The 20,477-nt window shown below is 33.2% G+C and overlaps 2 protein-coding genes across 3 annotated transcripts; one reads left to right on the top strand and one right to left on the bottom strand.

Annotated features, from left to right (window-relative positions):
• Positions 1-1,173: 1,173 nt before the first annotated feature.
• Positions 1,174-9,680, bottom strand: LOC129952259 (uncharacterized). Of its 2 annotated transcripts, XM_056064762.1 has the most exons (9): positions 8,636-8,841; positions 8,488-8,581; positions 8,241-8,415; positions 2,187-2,503; positions 1,934-2,125; positions 1,736-1,867; positions 1,546-1,668; positions 1,431-1,475; positions 1,174-1,364 (listed from the first exon to the last, which is right to left on the bottom strand). In XM_056064762.1, exons 1-8 carry the CDS (start codon positions 8,737-8,739, stop codon positions 1,443-1,445), a joined length of 1,170 nt encoding a protein of 389 aa, XP_055920737.1. In that variant the 5' UTR covers positions 8,740-8,841; the 3' UTR covers positions 1,174-1,364; positions 1,431-1,442. The 2 variants fall into 2 exon arrangements, with proteins under 2 accessions (XP_055920737.1, XP_055920738.1); XM_056064763.1 differs by lacking the exons at positions 8,241-8,415; positions 8,488-8,581; positions 8,636-8,841 and adding exons at positions 9,024-9,205; positions 9,294-9,680.
• Positions 9,681-13,702: 4,022 nt separating this feature from the next.
• On the top strand, positions 13,703-15,250 carry LOC129950030 (NEDD8-conjugating enzyme UBE2F-like). Its single transcript, XM_056061795.1, has 3 exons — positions 13,703-14,051; positions 14,680-14,841; positions 14,958-15,250. The coding sequence occupies exons 1-3, from the start codon at positions 13,785-13,787 to the stop codon at positions 15,072-15,074; spliced, it is 546 nt and encodes a 181-aa protein (XP_055917770.1). The 5' UTR covers positions 13,703-13,784; the 3' UTR covers positions 15,075-15,250.
• Positions 15,251-20,477: the final 5,227 nt, after the last annotated feature.

Here is a 20,477-nt window from a genome sequence, read left to right as displayed (position 1 = left end):
GGCGTTTCTTTTCAAGACTAAAAATAATAGAAGTCCATACACACATTTTTTGCTAAAAAATTAAATTCGAATTTTCTTAAAACTAACGGATGCATATTTTTTAATTTTTTCCATTTTTTTTTTCTTAATTTGGCTTTTTTGAATACAAAAAATGTGTTTGTATTCCTCCATAAAACTGTGATTTTTATTTTAAGTTTTCTCAAGAAGTAAAGACCTGTTTTGAAAAATTCGATGTTTTGAACATGGGTCATCATTTTTTTACGATAAAAAAAATATATTAATAAGTTCTGAATATCTGCATACTACAATTAATATTTTTAAACTATAATCAAAAAATGTTATATATAAAAAAGTAACTAAAAAAACGCTCTAACACTTTTTGAAAACAAATTTTGAAATATTAAGTTTTTTTGAGAAATCAAATGGCATTTAAATTTTTTTAAATAAATTGTTTCTTCAGGTACATTCTTCGTTGCAAAAATTAAATTTTTTGGAGTGTTCGATTTGCAACACATACAATCAGAATAATCACAATTCAAGATTAGTTTCTATGTAAAGAGAATTTTCGCCTGCACTTCCTGTTTCATATAATTTTATTTCTGCTTTAAAAACTGACTATAATAATAAATCAGCATATAAATCAAAAAACCTTAAACTTTTCAAACTGCTTCCTTAGTCTATTTGCTTAATCCTTTATGGGTTTTTAAAAAATGCACATTTTATAAAGAGAGTACACAATTATTTTGTAGCCTTGTACTCAATGGATTTGTGGCTCTAAGCTCCTGCGACTGGAATAAGATACTCAATGGAATAAGTGGCTATCCACCCCTGCGACTGAAAATTTCAAAATACAAAACTAACACAAAATCGAGCGGCCAGTTTTATTTTTCTTGTTGCACAAACACATACATATATATATGCATATTTCTTTAAATGAGATTATTTTGTAAGCCATGATTATTCCTTCTATTAAAATAAATAAAAATATTTTTTTTAAATACTTACATTTGTTGTAGTAGTCTTACATGACGGCAATATTTTAAAACAGAACTAATATACATTCTTAGTTCTGCATCCAAAGGAACTCATAATTTGTTGTAAGAGTCTATCATTAAAACAAAATTCTAAAGAGAAATACTAAAACTATTTATTGTGATAAATAAAACATGTATGTACAAATTGTGAAATGAACAATTATTAATTCAATTATTTGCAATAACAAACAAGAAATTTCTATCAAAAATGTCGTTATTTTCAAGCTCAATTTTTGAATGAACAATTTGAAAATTTCACTGGAAAAATTATTCTACGAAACGAATTTACTCAAAACTTAATTTAAAGTTTTTGTAATTTGATAAATTTTCCTGAAAAGAAGAAAAAAAACACATACAAAAATGAGAAATTTGTATTTTTTATATACCCATACATACTTGTGATTTAACTTATTTCACGTTCAATCCATTAGTTTTATTGATCTAGAACACCACATTAGAAGAATGAAATTCATTATAGAATATAATTTTGTTTAATTATTTATATTATTACTTGCGGGGTTGTATCGGTCAAATTGATGCAATTTCGACCCAATCCATCGCTAAGAGAACAATTTAAACGAACTTCTTGAATAGATTTTTCCAAAATATTCGTTTTATTAACAATTTGAGACATCTAAAATAAAACAGTTTTGAAATTTTAGCTAACTCCCTTGAACTAAACTAAAATGAAATGTACTTACGGAGTTTTCAAAATTCTCAACTTTGGCATCACAATCAACAATTTGCTGTTTGTATTTGGTCCAATCATTTTTTATCGAACTAACATGTGAGGTAATGTTTGCAGTTTTGTCCATCAAGTCATCTATCTTTGTCTAAATTTTAACAAACAAAAATAATATTTGTATATTTTGTTTTTCTATAAGATTAAGTAAATATACCTTATGCACTAAAAGTTCATCGCTTATTATGCCTGATTTTTGAGTAAGTGTATCATTGACAATACTTATATTTGCAGTTACACTCTTAATTTCATTCTCATATCGTGTTTGAAGGCTTTGAACTTTTTGCAAGCACACGTCTTCATCTTTACTCTTTTCTGGGATATGGTTGGATATGTCATTGAAACGTACCTTTAATATAAAAACAAAAATTAAATAAATTCTAAAGTATATGTTCCATTGTCGTACATACCCCTAATTTATCGATGTCTTCTTGTAAGATGGATTGATTCTTTTGGACAGTGGTAAAATGATCTTTTATTATTTCCATATCACTGGCAACAGCTTCAAGTTTTGCACCGAGATCGGCAACAAACTTATCATCTTTGGAATATTCATTTCGACTGTCTGCTCGTGCAGCATACTTCGTGAAATTTGTTTTTAAGCTTTCTATAGCTATTTGTATTTCATTAAGTTTTTCGTAAATTATACTTTGGTTTTTCTCCAAAAAAGATGACTTCTCATGCCATTTTTGCATTTCTTCAGGAAGATTTTGGCTTATCACAGAAACTGCACAAAAAATAGGAGATTATAATCTTAATAATATTTAAGGATGAAATTGTTTATTTTTTTAAATTTTATATTCAATGTCAAAGATATAATTATAATAAACCTTAAAGAAAATACAAAATAAATGATAATTAAGATTTCCTTTAAACAGTTTTGTTTAACAATGCGTGATTTATTAATGTTTTGTAATGGATCGTAAAAGTATTCATATTTGGTTCTAACAAGATTACGATTATGAAAGGCAAGATTTCGCTCTACACCAATGTCAATTTTACTGTATGGGTCTATTCTTCCTTCGAAGACAAAAAGAGCTTTCAGATTGCCACGAAACTCTCCGAACTATATGCTAGAATCAGGAACTCCTTCTCTGATAATGGTAAAGTATATGGCGGACAGCAGAACTCAAAAAATCATTCTTAAAACAATTATCCAGGCAAAAGGATTTATACTAGAAGAGTGGGAGAGCCTTGCTTCAATATGCGGTATTGATCTTGAAATAACAATGAATGTACAACCCGCTCTATTAGAGTCAAAAATTCAAAATGATTTTGGAACAATTTGAAAAAATACTGTATGGAAAATATGAGTCTGAAGCTTGGATCGTCGATGTTCAGGAACTACTAGTCGTTTAAATTTTAACTGGCAAAATAGATCGTATCTGATAAATAACAACCCCAACGATAAAATTAGCAATATTCTTAAAGCAAGGGAAGAATTACTTAGCCTGATCTGCCTATACTATGTAGCCTTTTGAATATGAAAGCACGGAAAGATACCTTTTACTTTATTGCGGGGTGTCCAGTCTTAAAATCATCTACTTCAATAAACACAACCTCGATAAAACTGAAATCCTCATGTTATTAAATGGAGAAGAAGGTAGGGACTCTATTGCTGCTCTTAAATATAGAAAACTTATAATCGAAGAAGATTTACAAAAAAATATATAAGAGAAATATTGTTACCAATGTAACTTATTACTCCTTTTTGTAAAACAAAATGTATTCGGTTTCGAAAACGTCAGTCTGGTAGATGGCCATAAGCCATATCTTCACGACTTATAAGATAAATATATTATATTATATCTTTTATATATTAAATATATGAAAATGTACCAATCTGTGAGTTGTTTGTTTAATTGAATTGTTTTTTACCAATTGTGGTATCCCACATAATTATTACCAATGGTAGTTCCCCACAATAATTTTCAAAAAGAATGTGGTCTAAGTATTACATAAGATAAGACTTGAATACGACCGGCAGACCGGCAATCTGCTTACGTGTTTGTTATAATGTGTGGTTCTGTGTATGCAATTATCTTACTTTAACTGATGACGCTGATTCGAATTAGGATTTGTGTAAGTTATTCAAGACTGTCTTTTGAAGACTGTATGCGCTTACTGTTACTCCCGTAGTGACTTCCAAGATAGGAAAATAACCTACATAACAAAACTCGATGAAGACCCCATGATTATGTAGATCATCATTAGCTTAAATTGAATAAGTGATCATTCGAATTAAAGGGCCCTCGTGTCTATCTTTAAGAAAAGACCACTCTTACGAAATCAAAATCATTTCTATGTTGAATTATTGTAGATAAAAGCTTTTTCACAATTCCCAAACAAATAAATAGTTAAAGATGCTTGGTCAGCAAAAGAAAGTCCCGATTTAAGGGCTTTTCGCGATACAAGTACTATCGGAAGACCATAAAAATAGCAAGTTCAAATTCAACATATCCACAAGGTCTAATCACAAAAGATAAGCTACAATGGGCTCTCAACAGCTTCAAACCATTTAAAGCTGCAGGACCAGATGGTATAATACCAGTGGAATTACAAAAGGCTTCTGATATAATTGCACCAATCCTTGAGGCAATTTTTACCAGCTGTCTTTACCTGGTCCATGTTCCCTCGGCATGGAGAGAAGTTAAAGTTGTTTTTATACCTAAAGCAGGTAAATGCTCACAAGTCAATCCTAAAGATCTACGACCTATAAGTCTATAATCATTCCTTCTTAAGACCCTGGAAAGATTGATTGATATCCATTTAAGGGCACGTATCGATACAAGACTTCTGTCTTCGTCTCAACATGCCTACTGTAAAGGTAAATCGGTGGATCGCTTCGCACGACCCCGTCTGCGGCACTGGACACCCTGCTCTACCTTACACCTCTTGACATATTTAGTAAACAAATAGCTGCAAGCTCTGCTATTCGCCTCAATGCTTCGTCGCAGTGGACTAACAACAACATTGGCCACTCCGTAATTCTAAGGTACTTAGAATCAATTCCAAAGCACACAGACTACACCATCCCCCAACTACAATTCGTCAGGAACTTCCAGATTTTTATACCTACAAGATCTTTTTGGGAGGATAGGACATTCTTGGAGGATGAGTCAATCCACTTTTACACAGATGGCTCAAAAACCAAAGAAGGGGTTGGCGGTTGTGTGTACTCTGAACGACTGAAATTAAGTCTCTCATTCCGCCTTCCCAATCATTGTAGCGTGTTCCAGGCAGAACTTTTGGCGATTAAAGAAGTCTTGTCTTGGCTCAAAGAAAACGTGATATCAACATCTGATATCCATATTTTCTCTGACAGCCAGGCCGCTATCAAATTTCTGGACTCTGTCTCTACAAACTCTATAACAGTCCATAACTGTCGATCATCTCTAATGGAGATGGCGCAACAGTTTAATATTCACCTTTGCTGGGTGCCGGGCCATAGAGACATTCCAGGTAACTGTAAGGCAGATGAACTCGCCAGGAACGGTACAGTACAGCCCATCCTACCACGTTTGGCAAGTACTGGCATACCAATCGCTACTTGTAAACTGTTGCTACTGCAAGACGCTGCGAGGAGGGCAGGCACCAGGTGGAACAACAACTCCACGTGTCAAGCCACAAAAAACATCTGGCCAACACTGGATATAAAACGTTCAAGGTGCTTGCTCTCTCTAAACAGATCGCATATAAGCTCGATAATAGGTGTCCTAACCGGACACTGTCTAATAGGAAAGCATGCCACGAAACTAGGCGTATTCTCAAATGACTTTTGCAGAAGCTGTATGGACGAGGAAGAGGAAGAAACGGTTCTTCATCTTCTCTGCTCTAGCTCGAAAACGCAAGAATTACCTAGGAGAATTCTTCTTTAACGATCTAAATCATATCAGTATAATCAGCCTGCTCACGTTTCGTAAGGGACTCTAGCTGGTTCCATTGAGCTTAGGAGGAAGCCTCAAGATTCATGTGGTATCACAATGGGCCATTAAACTGGCTTAACTGTGTCCGTTTCCAATTTGGACAGCCACTATAACCTAACCTAACCCTAAATATCTTACGAACCAAAAATGCTAGACTTAAATTAAATTTTATATAATATATTGTTACGTGATACCAAATAAGTATATCCTTTTGAAAAAAAAAAACAATTAACGGTTTTTTTATAAATCAAAAAAAAACTGAAAAAAAAAAATTTGTCACCTCGAAAATTTTACGAATTTTATCTCCGAAACAATTTTTTGGAACGAAAAATAAAAATAACAATCCTAAAAAAAAATTAATCTTTTCAAAAACTTGATGTTATGGCTTCCAACTTATTGTAACTTATAAGAAATTTCAACATTCGGAAAAATCTCGAGAAAATCGATTTGACAGTTTTCTTACAAAAAATAAAAAAAACTAATAAAAGTTGGTAAATTTTGATTTTTGGCTCAAATATCTTCTCAAAAATTTAAGATATTGGCTTTAAATTACTTTTTTTTTTAAATATATTGTTGTTATCATTCAGTAAAATTTTGAGAAAAATACTATTGACAGTTTTTTTACAAAAAATAAAAACCTAACAAGAAAAACAATACTAAAACTTGGTAAAAATTTACTTTCGACTCAAACAGCTTTTCAAAAATTAAAAATATTGTCTTCAAACTTTTTTATGTTCGTTTTTGCATAAAAAAATAAAATCTACAAGAAATAGTACGCAAATTTGGCAAAAATTGATGTTCGGTTCTTGATATCTCTCAAATTAATGTCATTCATCCAATTTGTAAAAATTTAAGAAATGCTACGTAAATTAGTAACAATTTTTTTTCCACTAAAAATCTATTTAACAAAACTAGATTTTCAAACTAAACTATTTCCTTATATGAAAAATATTGTTGGTAGTTTTAAATTTTTTAAGAACAATTCAACTAACAAATTTTTTAACCCATCATGAAAACCTACAAACTTTTAAGCACGCCAAATCGACAGACGGGATGGGAAGTTATCAGTGTGGGTTGCATCACAGCCTCTTTTTATTTGTTTATTTTGAAGTCGAGATTATGCTACTTAAAAGGATCAGCAAAATAATAGAAGAAAAAAGCCTTAATTCCGAACAATCAGTTTGGATTTTAAAAATAGCTTTACACCGTAGACCAAGTTCATCGAATTATGGATGTGGTGGAGAAGGCACTTTAAGAAGAACAATTATGGTCGGCTATATTCTAAAATGTTTCTCAAGCCTTGGCACTTTGGACTTCACTCCAAACTACTCATAAGAACATCCCTTACAGTACTACGAAATATTGAAAACTTATGTTACGACGCGACTCTTTCGAGTAAGGTATGACCAAAATTACTGGGAACTAAATTCAATAGTAGCATGTGTTACCTCAGTTAAACGTTCTATGACAAATCTTGTATCTTTTATGTAGGTGATATTCCATTCGATATCAACGCCATCATGGCCACCTTTACTGATGATACTGCAATACTGGTGCGATATTCAGATAAAGTAAGTATTTGGACTCAAAAATTGAGTGTCAAACTAATTGAAACGACGCATATAAACTTTACAAACAAAATCATGAATAAAGTTTTAATTTCTATAAAGAATACAAAAGCTGGAATAACATTGTTTGCAAAGCTTAAATGGAAGAAACACAATAAAAAGAAAAGAACAAAACTGGATTTACAGAAGAATGTAGTAGTTAAATTTAACTTATCTATCCAGAACAAACTAATGTTACAAAAGCAAGTATTTAGTTTGGACTTATGGTATGCAACTAAGGGGCTGTACAAAGAAAACTAAATCTTAATATCTTAATAAGAAATAGCGATCTACATCAAAACCTTCAAATTGAAATAGTAATAGGAGCGTTTAAAAAACACTCTGTATCACAGAATCAGCGACTGCATAGTTAAACCATCTCCGAAATTAAGAATGTCTTAAATGAACGAGAAAATGTTGGGAGATTGCGAAGAACCAAAAAAATAGATTTTTTCTTCACTAGTTGAAATAATATTATAAAATTAAATTCACATTATTTATCAAACAAATATTGGTTGGAATGTTCTTAAGAGGTTCTTATGAAATTCGGCTCACGTCTTTTCTATATTCAGCAAATTTTGTTCATACATTTTATATTAAACGTTAAAACAACAAAATAAAACTTGAAACGCACTATATAAACATTAAATTGCTTCATCTCTTAGGAAAATTCCTAAATTGCTTCGCTTTTTGTTTTGTGTCTCTGAATATTTATAAACATTTTTTTTATGAAAAGTGTTAGTCAAATCTTTCTTTATATGTTTACCGGTGTAACACATTTTATTAATAAACCAAAAAGAATACTTCCCGTCATGACAAACAAGGCTTTAATATAAAATTTCAGTAATGTGATTCGTTTGCACTTTTGGATCCATACAACAAAAATTATTATTATTTAAGTTTAGTAAACAAAAAAATATTTATCGCTAACCTTCTTCAATTTTTTGGCGGTACTCGACGAACTGTTGCCTTAAATCGAAATACAACCAATGTACGAAACCGAACGAGATTATAATAACAATAACTACAATCAGTGGCGCACAGATCCGAATTGGAACATTTGAATTTCTCACGTGGCAAGTTTCCACTCTTTTATAATTTGTTTCCTGCAAAATTTCATGTAAAATTTTAAACTAAATAATGAAGAAGTATTATGAATATATTGAAATAAATTATACCAAGTTACAATCTTCCTGATCGTCCGTGGACGTTCTAATCAGTTTCTCAAGAGAATGTTTTCCTTTGGGGTTCAGCGGTTTGCTTATGTTATTTCTATAACACTCACATTGAAAATATTGAAATTTATATACCTCAACAATAAAATACCTTCTGGCGATTGAGTATGAAACTAAGGCATCAAGTTCTCGTCGCTTTCGTATTTTTTTAGCTCCCGTTTTAATGGGCAGACTTATTTGTAAGCCTGATTCCATTTTTCGGTTCGATAAGATAAATATTCTAGACCACTAACTAAACCGATATATCTAAAGTCTATAAGTGAAGAAAAAAAAAACCTTCTATAACATGGGCTTCTATTGTATCGACTGCCATTTGAAATGGGTTCTGCGCACTGGTCGCGACGGATTGTATGTATGTATTTCTTAAACATTATGAGGGGTATTGTTCAAAATGACTCGAACTGTTTTGTAATAACTTTTCAATTTTAATAATTATCATCATTGACCACAAATTTAAGTTAATTAATATTTTTGCTTACCTTTTTTAATTTCACTTTGTAATCGCTGATTCTCTATGTGGATTACTGACATAGTGTAGGAGAGGATTAGCAACCAACACGATGTAATGAAGAACACAGTTCCCAGTAGGATGATATTTCGATGGCCATAGGTTGTCGATTCGATCCTTTGTCTTCCCGTTGGTAGTTTTGGTCTTGTTTTTCTATAAATAAAAACAAAAGGACGTTAATAAACACAATGGGAAACCAACTAGAATTGCGCCAGTACCAGTGGCTAGCAGCCAGTCTTACCTTCTTACTTTTCGCTTTCTTTGGTGCTCTATCTCGGGTAGTTCTAAGTCGGATAGACTTAAGTTTTCAGAATGTTGCAGCAAATTTGAACTTTCTTTGTTATCCATTATAGCTATTTTAGTGTCCAACATGTACATTTTTTAAGAGAATATTTTTTCGCAAACAGAACAACCAAAATCTCACATTTTCATTTTGATATTTGGTTATTTACTAAAATCGTGAGTGATGGATAGTCAGCTGACAAGTGAGTGCATCTCACACTCCTAATTAAGAATCGTAAAGCACTGAATGGGGTTTCTGTTGAAATGTGGATGATGAATTCCCTTTTAGCTTTTACACGATGATGTTTCGTTCGTCAAATTTGTTTTTTCATTCTTTCGGTTAATTTAAAATTAATTTCAATTCATTAAATGACAGACAAAATTCGTTTACTTTGTTTTCATTATTGAGTTCAAAATTCATGTGGAATTAGAGAACAGAGGTTGGGTGTATTCGTCTTTTATGTGAAGAGTTCTAAGCTCGAGTTAAATTGAGTCTTAAAAGTACATTCTGTATGAAAGTTGTAGTACGCTCAGTGAGGGAGACGACCGGTGTGAAGTGGTGTGACCACTTTTCTGCCGTGAAGTTTCTCATAATTAAAAAGACTCAAAAATCTCGTATCTGCGTTGTGAGTTATGGATGGCCAAAAGTCTAAACCGATTTTCTCCATTTATATAGCTTCCATGATGTTACCACATCTGCTTAAATTTTCAAGCATACATTTTGCCTAAATGTATGTTCTAAGCATTTTTTCTTATGCTTAACCGTTTTCGAGATAGGCGCCAGTTATAGTTATCATTGGTTTTCATCATTGAAAACAAACATTGGAATTTTTTGACAGGTCGTTTATAGCTATCATTAAAAATTTCTGTCATTGAAAAAATTTTCCTGATTAAAAGCCACCGACAATTTTTACTGACAGAAATCTGTCATTGGGATTATGAGAAATTGGAACTCAAATCAGTGGAACGATTCATTATACTTTTGAACATAAAAGTATCAGCTGTTCAGAAAAATTAATTTCCGTCCGAAAAATAGAAAAATACATTTTTAGAGAAAAGCAAATACGCATTTAAAATTTGTATCCTCAAAAACAAATCTTTGGGTGATTTCCGATCGATCAGTAAATAATTTTCATTTCTAATCGAAGGGAAACAAATATCGATTCAAAAATGTTTATGGATCGATGTCAATGATAGCTATAACTGGCCTCTAAAGAACAAGCTGTTTTTTAAGATTAAATTTATAGTAAAAACAAATTATTCAAATTGTCTGTCTTATTAAGGGAAATACCGTTAAGGGTTTCATTATCTAAGTTTGTGTTAATTCCCAAATACACTTTAAAGCCACATATTCAAAAGATAATTCGTAGTTTAAGATGTTAGAAATTAATTAAGCTAGTTAACCGATTTCCCATGATTAGTAGATTAGATGATTAGAACCTGTTATGGCTTTATTAGCTGCGTTTTATCATGGGCAATAACCAACATAAGTTATTTCTTAACACGTTATACAACAACGATTTGAAATCCTGGTCTCTATCTGGAATAATTTCAGAAACCCAAAAATTAGTTTTCATTATGGAAAAAAGGACCTGATCAAAAGTGATGGCTCCATAAAACTTGTATGTCTTGAATAGCGTAACCAGGCTATGTAGGCTATTTGCGACAGTAAAAAGCAGATTGTCTTAAAACATATTTTCTTTAGGTTTAAACCCATTTTTCTGTACAAATTGGTTTTTAGGTTTCTTAATTAAATTTGTATAAAAACACCAACTGTACTGACAAAATCTCATTTCCGGGTCATCTGTCCCACTTATGCAACTTTTTTTTTACAAAAGTACCATTTATTTTAAAACTCAAAAAGGAAAGTTTCAAATTAAATGTTTGGCTAAATGTTAATTAAATTTTTTGTGGATTTACACTTTTTTTAAACAAAAAAAGTTGAAACAATTGAGTGATAAATGTTTCTTAAATCCAATATTTTTGGTGAACACGTCTTTTTTTGATGGAGAATGAAATATAATTTTAAAGTACTAAACAGAAGGTCTCCTCATGACCTTGACCAAAACTGCCAATTCTCAAGGAGCACAATGGTTTTTTCGGGCTTTTGGCAAGTTTCTTAGCAACTTTACGATATCATGCAAGAAGTTCCTTTTTATAAATTTAACAACATAACACACACATATTGTGAAATAAAACAATCAAACTTGTAATGCAGTTGTCAGCTGTCAAAGCTTTACCTAAATAGAAAATGAATCTATTCAGGCGTTGGGGTCTGCTTTATAGGCTTTTCAAACCAAACCCAAAACCGTGTTTTCGGCAAAAAGTTTTCGAAAAACCGAAAATCGATCACACCGAATATTTATACGTTTTCATTTGAAATTTAAATTTGTTTAACACTGGCTGTCAAATTTTGTATTGATGAAAAAAAAAAACATTTGAGACTGAGCCGCAGAACTTTCGATATACTCTGCAATGAACTAACGGATCTGGAAATGCAAGATACAAATTTTAGCCTTATGTTGGTACTTATAAATTTGATTTTCAGGAAGGTAAAGATCTATACGAGCTCCAAAAGAACGAATTGAATCCCGTCATTGAGTGGTTTAAAAAACGTTTCGATACGAACGTACAAAAACCTCCTAGTATATCACCACCCACCGTCTCGGATGCGGATAAAATGAAAATATCCACGTACTTTCTTTCACACAGTGAAGATGTTCTATATGGTAATGTATATTATCTCAAGATTCAATTTTTTGAAGTTCTGGGGTGGGGTGGAATGGGCTTATAGCATGAACTAACAAGAACTACAAGCTCGCTTGGCTGCTGCTATCCTCTTTGTTGAAAATTTATCATAGAATCAACAACAAACAAAATTGTTACAATAAAAATTCATTATATTTAATACATTTTCTTCTTCTTTTGCAACCAATTTAATCCAAAATACTGAGCTTCTGTTGGCCGAATTTGCCTGCAGAATCGCCATATATTGTGGCCGTCCGAGCAACTTATAGCCGGGATTAAGAAGATTCTGAACGCCTTCGTGTAGGTCTTTATGGCCGGAGCAGAAAAGGTCAATTCCTAGTCCCAGATTCGTACCAAAATCACACTAATCCAGACCGATCACTGAAACTGTTATGATGTGCTACAATTACTCCATGACTATCTCTTTGGCTTCTTTCTTTGAGATCTCACCTGGCTTGTTCATAGCACTAAGAATCTTCTTGATGTTGGCATCACTGTACATCACGGTGCGATAGCCCACTGGAACAACGATTCCCATATTATGGAATACTTTGGCGCACATTTTGCTACCCCGCTGCGACTTAGCCTCCACCAGAGATTTTCTTTCATACTTATTCTCCTCCACAAATGAACTTATCGCCTTTTTCATTCCTTCCAAGCCTTTGTGATTGAACAGAGTGACCGTGACCGCAAAGTCTTTCTCCAGGTAGTAGAACATATTTGTGGCGACGAGTTCGAAGACGGATCCATAAGCATATCATAAATAATATTACTTATAGGGCCCATACACTACACATGCCTGCATGCGCATACAGTGCTTGCGCATGCAAACTGCCAGTGTATGGTGTGAACTGTGTGTTTGTGCAAGCGGCATTAGCAATATCAAAAAATTTTGATATTTTCTTGCTTGTGCATGCAAGCATGAGTGGTGTGTGTGCTACATTTGCTCAGTCAAGGGCTAAAGCAATCAAAATTGCCGCAGCAGCGGAGTCGGAGCTTGACATTTTTTAAAGTTTTCTGTTCAGCGGTGAACACAAAACTGAATTTTGTACAGTTTGCATGCGTAGTGTATGGGGAAAGAGTGTTTGCGCATTTTTGTGCTTGCGCATGCAGGCATGTGTAGTGTATGGGGCCTATTACCACGACCAAATTTATTTCAAAATTAAATGTTTGTTTTGACAGCAGCTGTTTTGTTTACATTAATTTGAGCGCTTAATTTTTCGAAAGGTTTGTTTGTTTAGTTCAACTTTGAATTGCAACTAGATTCGAGAGGTTTTATATAAAACTTGTGGTTTATCAAAAATGTATGGGAAAACTTGAGTTTTCGATGTAGATTTTCGGCAAAAACCGATATTATGATGTTTATGATTTGAAGCGGAGGCATAGCCTGGTAAAAGTCCATTGGATTTGTCAAATTTGGAGGCGCCGCACCCGTGTTTGTTGTTTAGCGATTAGATTTTATCCACTTCAAGCTTTCGGTCCGGCATATAAACGGGAAAGGATTGAAGTTAGTTTCAAACTCGTATCAATAGCGTTTATATTACTTTATTTCTCTGTGGTTTTGTTGGAAATCTTGTACAACGCACATCGTTACTTCACGTTGACGTTTCGTTTATCCATATGTCAGTTGTCAGTGTACGGACAGTTCAAGATTTTTCCGTAGCAAGTTTGTTTATAATTAATTTGTTGTTTAATCAAAAAAATGATAACTTTATCAAGAAAACTTAAAAAAGAAAGTGTAGAAGTCAAGGAAAGCTGTGATATGACCAAAAGAATCTCAATTAGAGATCGATTATTGGTAAAAGAAATCCAAGAAATGGAAAATACCTTACCTAGTACATGCAGGACCACATTCAGCGATCCAAATATTCTCCACGAATTTGTTCTTTGTATCTGTCCTGACGAAGGTTTTTGGAAAGGTGGCACTTACAAGTTTATAATTAACGTCCCAGAGGAATATAATATGGTAGTAAGTATTAAAACTTGTTTTCTTCTGGTGACGAATTCATATATTGATCTAAAATTTGTTGTTTTTGTATGTGCTCTATAAATTTATTAAATAAGAACTTATATTTTGGTTTCAATACAAAAATCACCCTTATTGAGATTTCCAATTTACTGAAAAGGGATTTGTTTAGCTGTAAGAAGGATGAACACGAATCAGATCTCTACATTTTAAGTTAAATTCCTAAGATTCGAGTCCTGCATTGTTTGAATCTATAGTCCCGAACTGGATTGATTCATGCTACAGAAGTGATACAACTCAAATAAGCCTAAACTAATTAAAGGCATATATTTGGTTCCATTTAGACGTCAGCTGAGATATCTTAGGTTTCTTAAGAAAACAATTTTGTTGAAAATAATGGTATTTTTAAATAAAATCTTCATGCTTCTCCACCTTAATTTAGACTAGTTTGAAGAGAGAAACAATTTCAGAGATTTCTTTCCTAAATTTCGAACTTTTTAAGAGCATTAGTGCAAGTCGGAAATGTTTTTGTTTTTATAAGTTGTTGATGCTCTTAGAACAACGATTAACTACAAACAACAGCTTAATACTTCTTAATTATAAATGATGTTCTTTTTGTGTTTGCTTAAAGCCTCCAAATGTGAAATGTCTTACAAAACTATGGCATCCAAATATATCAGTTACCGGTGACATTTGCTTATCGCTTCTAAGGCAAAATTCTATTGATGGACTAGGATGGGCGCCCACTCGAAAAATCAAAGATGTTATTTGGGGACTAAACTCTCTATTCACGGTAAGTCCAATAATGATATTCTATTTAGAAAGATCCTAAGTAAATCCCCTGTACTAGATCCTTTTTTTATAACCTTAAATAATATCAACTTATTTTCTTTTCTATTTTATATTCAGGATCTTCTTAACTTTGACGACCCTCTAAATAGTGAAGCCGCTGAACAATATCAACGAGATCAAAAAGAATTCCAGACTAAAGTAAAAGAATATGTTTTATTATATGCAAGTAGGTAGTGATATAAATTCTTTTAGGACAAATTTTCATTTATTTATTGTACTATGCTTATATTTTAATAATTTCAACTTTATAGAATTGAACACATTTTGTTACAAATTTTTGAAAAAGATCGCGTGTTAAATTCAATCAAATTTTCAGCAAAACAATAAAGTATCAATTTATAATAAGACTATGTTCGATAAGGTATAACTATTTTATTTAATATATTTTTCTCTTCGGGTTTTAAAGAAGATACAAATGGAACATTGCTTTGTTGGTAATTTCAACACAAACTTTAAATATTTTGATGTAATTTACAAAATATTTGTACGATAGAAAGATCCAAAGCAATGAATCTAAGTGGAAAATATAAAGCAAATGTCCATAATAAACTTTCGAGAACTTTAAAATAAATTTGGACTTATGTTTAAGTATCAAAGTGTGTTTTTATAGGTCTTTACTTTTTTTTTTACTATACAATGCATTTTACATTTGATGCAGCAAAAGATAAGTATTTAAGTTGGGTTTTATAATAGTGATTTTCGATTTCAAGTCGGGTAGAGAGATAGATGTTTGCTAGAACATTTATTTTTCTTTTCAATCACACCAAGGCCCTTTAGCTAAGTGCCGTATTATTACGTTCATGTGCATAAACAAAATTCTTGTATTGGGAGATTTTGATTGTGTATTCTTCTTTGTCAAACAATTGCTTTCTTTATTAAGTCAATCTATTGCAAAATAACTATGCGATAAATTCTAGCTAGTCGCTTGAAATTGTGCTCAAGACTAACCACAAAAAGCGACAGTCTTTAATTTAACATTGTATTCAATTTGAATTTCTAGATAAAATAGTTCCTAAGCTTTTTTTTATGTTCGCTATTACATGACTTATACAGCAAAACTTTAAATTTTGAGAAAATAATCCCTGTTATTTTCGACCTTCCGATTTAATTGATTTATTTAATATTGTATAAGGGAATTATTGCGTCCATATTTAACAGATGAACTTTTTTTACGTTTTTCATAATATTGTGCCAAATACTATTTTTCTAATAAAACAAAAATACTATCACAAATAATCATGTTTTTTTTTGTAATAAATTTTTAGTTTGTTTCTATTTTTATTGTAATCAAAGAAAATTATACAACTAGGTTCTACATTTCACTTTTTTCGCAATGAAACTAAAAAAAATTGTGGACAAATTTCAACTTGTCACTATAGAATTATATAATCTTTTAAGACCTATAAGCAGCAGGAATATCAAGAACGAAAATACGTTACGGAATTTGCAAATGGTCCCTAATCCTAAAATACACATAATGAAATGAAATAAGTCAGCAGCTCACAAGTAAAAAAAATAACCATAATTTGGCCAATTAAAATCTTGTTTTTAGAGTAAAATTGATGTCATTTACAAAAAAACTTTACCACAGTTGGAACCCATGGACACTAAAATAGAAACACCAAACAGAGTTTTAAAAACTCAATTTTGTATTGTCTTGAACTTTTTTTTTTGAAGTTTGGTCTTCATTTTCTTATTTTATTTACCCATTATTTGTAGTAAAATTATAACATAAAATATTTTAAATTCATAATTGTAAAAAAGGGAACAAATTTCGTGGACATTTAAATACATACAAAGATTTAAAAAAAATAAATGTATTTATTTATTTATAAACGGTGATTTTTTAAGAGCTTGAGAACTTTTTTAAAAAAAAAACGCATAAAACTTGCAAAATCTTATCGATTCTTTATTTGAAACGTTAGATTGGTCCATGACATTTACTTTTTGAAGATAATTTCATTTAAATGTTGACCGCGGCTGCGTCTTAGGTGGTCCATTCGGAAAGTCCAATTTTGGGTAACTTTTTCGAGCATTTCGGCCGGAATAGCCCGAATTTCTTCGGAAATGTTGTCTTCCAAAGCTGGAATAGTTGCTGGCTTATTTGTGTAGACTTTATACTTGACGTAGCCCCACAAAAAATACTCTAAAGGTGTCAAATCGCATGATCTTGGTGGCCAACTTACCGGTCCATTCCTTGAGATGAATTGTTCTCCGAAGTTTTCCCTCAAAATGGCCATAGAATCGCGAGCTGTGTGGCATGTAGCGCCATCTTGTTGAAACCACATGTCAACCAAGTTCAGTTCTTCCATTTTTGGCAACAAAAAGTTTGTTAGCATTGAACGATAGCGATCGCCATTCACCGTAACGTTGCGTCCAACAGCATCTTTGAAAAAATACGGTCCAATGATCCCACCAGCGTACAAACCACACCAAACAGTGCATTTTTCGGGATGCATGGGCAGTTCTTGAACGGCTTCTGGTTGCTCTTCACTCCAAATGCGGCAATTTTGCCTATTTACGTAGCCATTCAACCAGAAATGAGCCTCATCGCTGAACAAAATTTGTCGATAAAAAAGCGGATTTTCTGCCAACTTTTCTAGGGCCCATTCACTGAAAATTCGACGTTGTGGCAGATCGTTCGGCTTCAGTTCTTGCACGAGCTGTATTTTATACGGTTTTACATCAAGATCTTTGCGTAAAATCTTCCATGTGGTCGAATAACACAAACCCAATTACTGCGAACGGCGACGAATCGACATTTCACGGTCTTCAGCAATACTCTCAGAAACAGACACAATATTCTCTTCTGTACGCACTGTACGCATTCGTGTGGTTGGTTTAATGTCCAATAAAGTAAACTGAGTGCGAAACTTGGTCACAATTGCATTAATTGTTTGCTCACTTGGTCGATTATGTAGACCATAAATCGGACGTAAAGCGCGAAACACATTTCGAACCGAACACTGATTTTGGTAATAAAATTCAATGATTTGCAAGCGTTGCTCGTTAGTAAGTCTATTCATGATGAAATGTCAAAGCATACTGAGCATCTTTCTCTTTGACACCATGTCTAAAATTCCGCGTGATCTGTCAAATACTAATGCAGGAAAATCCTAACCTCAAAAAAATCACCCTTTAGATTTAAAAATTACTTTAATATCTGGTAACCTGGCCCTTAGCTTTAATTACAGTGTGATATCTCTTGAACATTGAGCCAAATAATCAGCGGCACCTGTCAATTGAAATATTGGGGGCATTGGTCGCATTCACAAAGCTGGTGGCTACGTAGACAATGGATTCTGATTGGCTAAATCTAACTGCAAAAGTAGTTGAAATTTCCCCTCCGACGTAGTGTTTAAAATTCGGCTACAAAGCTAGTGCAGAATGATTTTAATTTTGACGTTCCAGAATCAGCTGCTCGCTAAAGACACACGAATTCAAAATGAAATAAATCGTTCAGTATTTAAATACAAATATAAATCATTGAAATTGTGTCTTAATTTGATTGTATTGAATTTAAAAACACAAAAGATAAGCTAAAGTTATCAAATCAAAAATGTTTCTTATTATATATTTGCATTTGTCAATAATATGACAGTTCCAGATTGACTAGCTTTGTAGTGTAGTTTTGCAATCACAAAGGTAGTTGAATTTTGACTACGTAGTCACTAGGTTTATGAATGCGCCCTTGTACGACTCCTGTTGAACGATCCTCCACAGTGCGGTTTAATTTTTCGTTAAATGTTTCCCAACCGCACATTTTAAATCTCTCCCTACTCTCTACAGCTCTACTGCTTTGTCCGGTGGGTGTGGATTTAAAAACGTTCCGGGCCGGAGCATTGGATTTCATGCGCTCTACGTGACCCAGCCATCTAGTCGTTGGACTTTTACCCTTCTGGCTAAGTCTACGTACAGCCCGTACAGCTCGTCGTTTCATCATCTCCTAAACTCCTTTCGATGCATACGGGACCGTAGATCACACGAAGAACTTTTCTCTCGAAACTACAAAAGGTGCTTTCATCCGCTTTTGTCATGGTTCATACTTCTGCACCGTATAGCAGGACGGGATGATAAGGGTCTTATATAGCGACATTTTGGACCTTCAACAAAGGACTTTTTCACTCAATTGCTTTCTTAGCCCAAAGAAACAGCGGTTAGCAAGAGTTACTCTTCGTTTGATCTCAGCGCTGGTGCTGTTTTCTGCTACCTTAAAATTACTTCTGTCGATGATGACGTTTTGACCAAGGCGTCGGTGTTGTATGTTCTTTCTTGACGACAGCATGTACTTTGTTTTGCCTCATTAACAGTTTAACCCATTTTTGCCGCCTGTCCTCAATACTCACAAAAGCCCCATTGACATCACGCTGAGCTAGTAATTGGACATACTTTTGAAAGATAGTGTCTCTAGTGTTGGCGTGTGAGCTCTGCACTATTCTTGCAAGTACGATGTTAAAAAAATCATATGACAGCGCATCGCCTTGTCTAAAACCTTTTTTGAAATCGAAAGGTTCTGCTAAGTTGTTTCCAACCTTTATGGAGCAGCGTGAATTCTCCATGGTCATCCTGTACAAACGGACGAGTTTGGCAGGGATGCCAAAACTAGATATGGCTCTATACAGCTCGTCACTGTAGATGCTGTCATATGCGGCCTTGAAATCGATGAAAAGATGGTGGGTGTCGATTTGGTGTTCTTGGGTTTTTTTCCGGGATCTGCCGTAATGTGAATATTTGATCGACTGTGGACTTTCCAGGTCTAAAACCACACCAACCAAACCACCTATTAGGTTGTTGACGATGGGCTTTAGATGTTCACATATTACGGCTGAGAAGGTTTTGTATAAGCAATGTTAAGTAGACTGATTCTCTATAGTTGGCGCAGTTTAGAAGGTCTCCTTTTTTCATACTTAAAATATTTTTGAGTAGATTTAAATGTGTGCTAAGGGTCGTTGTCCTGCTGTAGGACACATTTAACAGGTAGGTTCTCCTCTGCATAAGGCAGTATCGTATTCTACATGATATTCACCTTCATATTTTGATCCATTTTACCTTCAATCAAATGTATTGGTCCAACGCTATACCAAGAAAATTAACCTCACCATTCTTGACCGTTTTCTGGATCTATTTGGGATTCAGTTTTTCAAATGAAGCCTTCTAACGGTTTGTCTGACACCATCACTTCCGAACAAATTTATCTTTGTTTCGTTCTGGCCCACTCCAATCAAAATGATTGTGGGCGACTTTAAACCTCGTTGAAGTTAGCTTCAACAAGTCTTCTACGAACAGTTCTGGAAGTTATTGAAAGCTGTAGTTTGTTTTTTATTTTCCTTGAAGACTTGTAAGGATCTTTTTTTGAGCCGCTAATTATCTTTCAGTCTTCTCTTGGGGTTGTTTTGCTTGGTTTTCCCAGCTGTTTTTTGGTTCTCAACTTTTTTTGTGTATAGTATGCGCGCACTAATGGGGTTATAAATACCCTTATAATGGTTAAACATAGTGCGAGCAATTAGGAAAGGAGGATAGGATAAGAAAGGAGAAACCGATGCACATTGGTTTTGAATGTCTACATATTGTAATGAG

The sequence above is a fragment of the Eupeodes corollae genome, chromosome 3 (assembly GCF_945859685.1).
Source record: "Eupeodes corollae chromosome 3, idEupCoro1.1, whole genome shotgun sequence".
Lineage (NCBI taxonomy): Eukaryota > Metazoa > Arthropoda > Insecta > Diptera > Syrphidae > Eupeodes > Eupeodes corollae.
The sequence above is the reverse complement of the archived record's forward strand: the minus strand, read 5'-3'. Positions and strand labels throughout refer to the sequence as shown.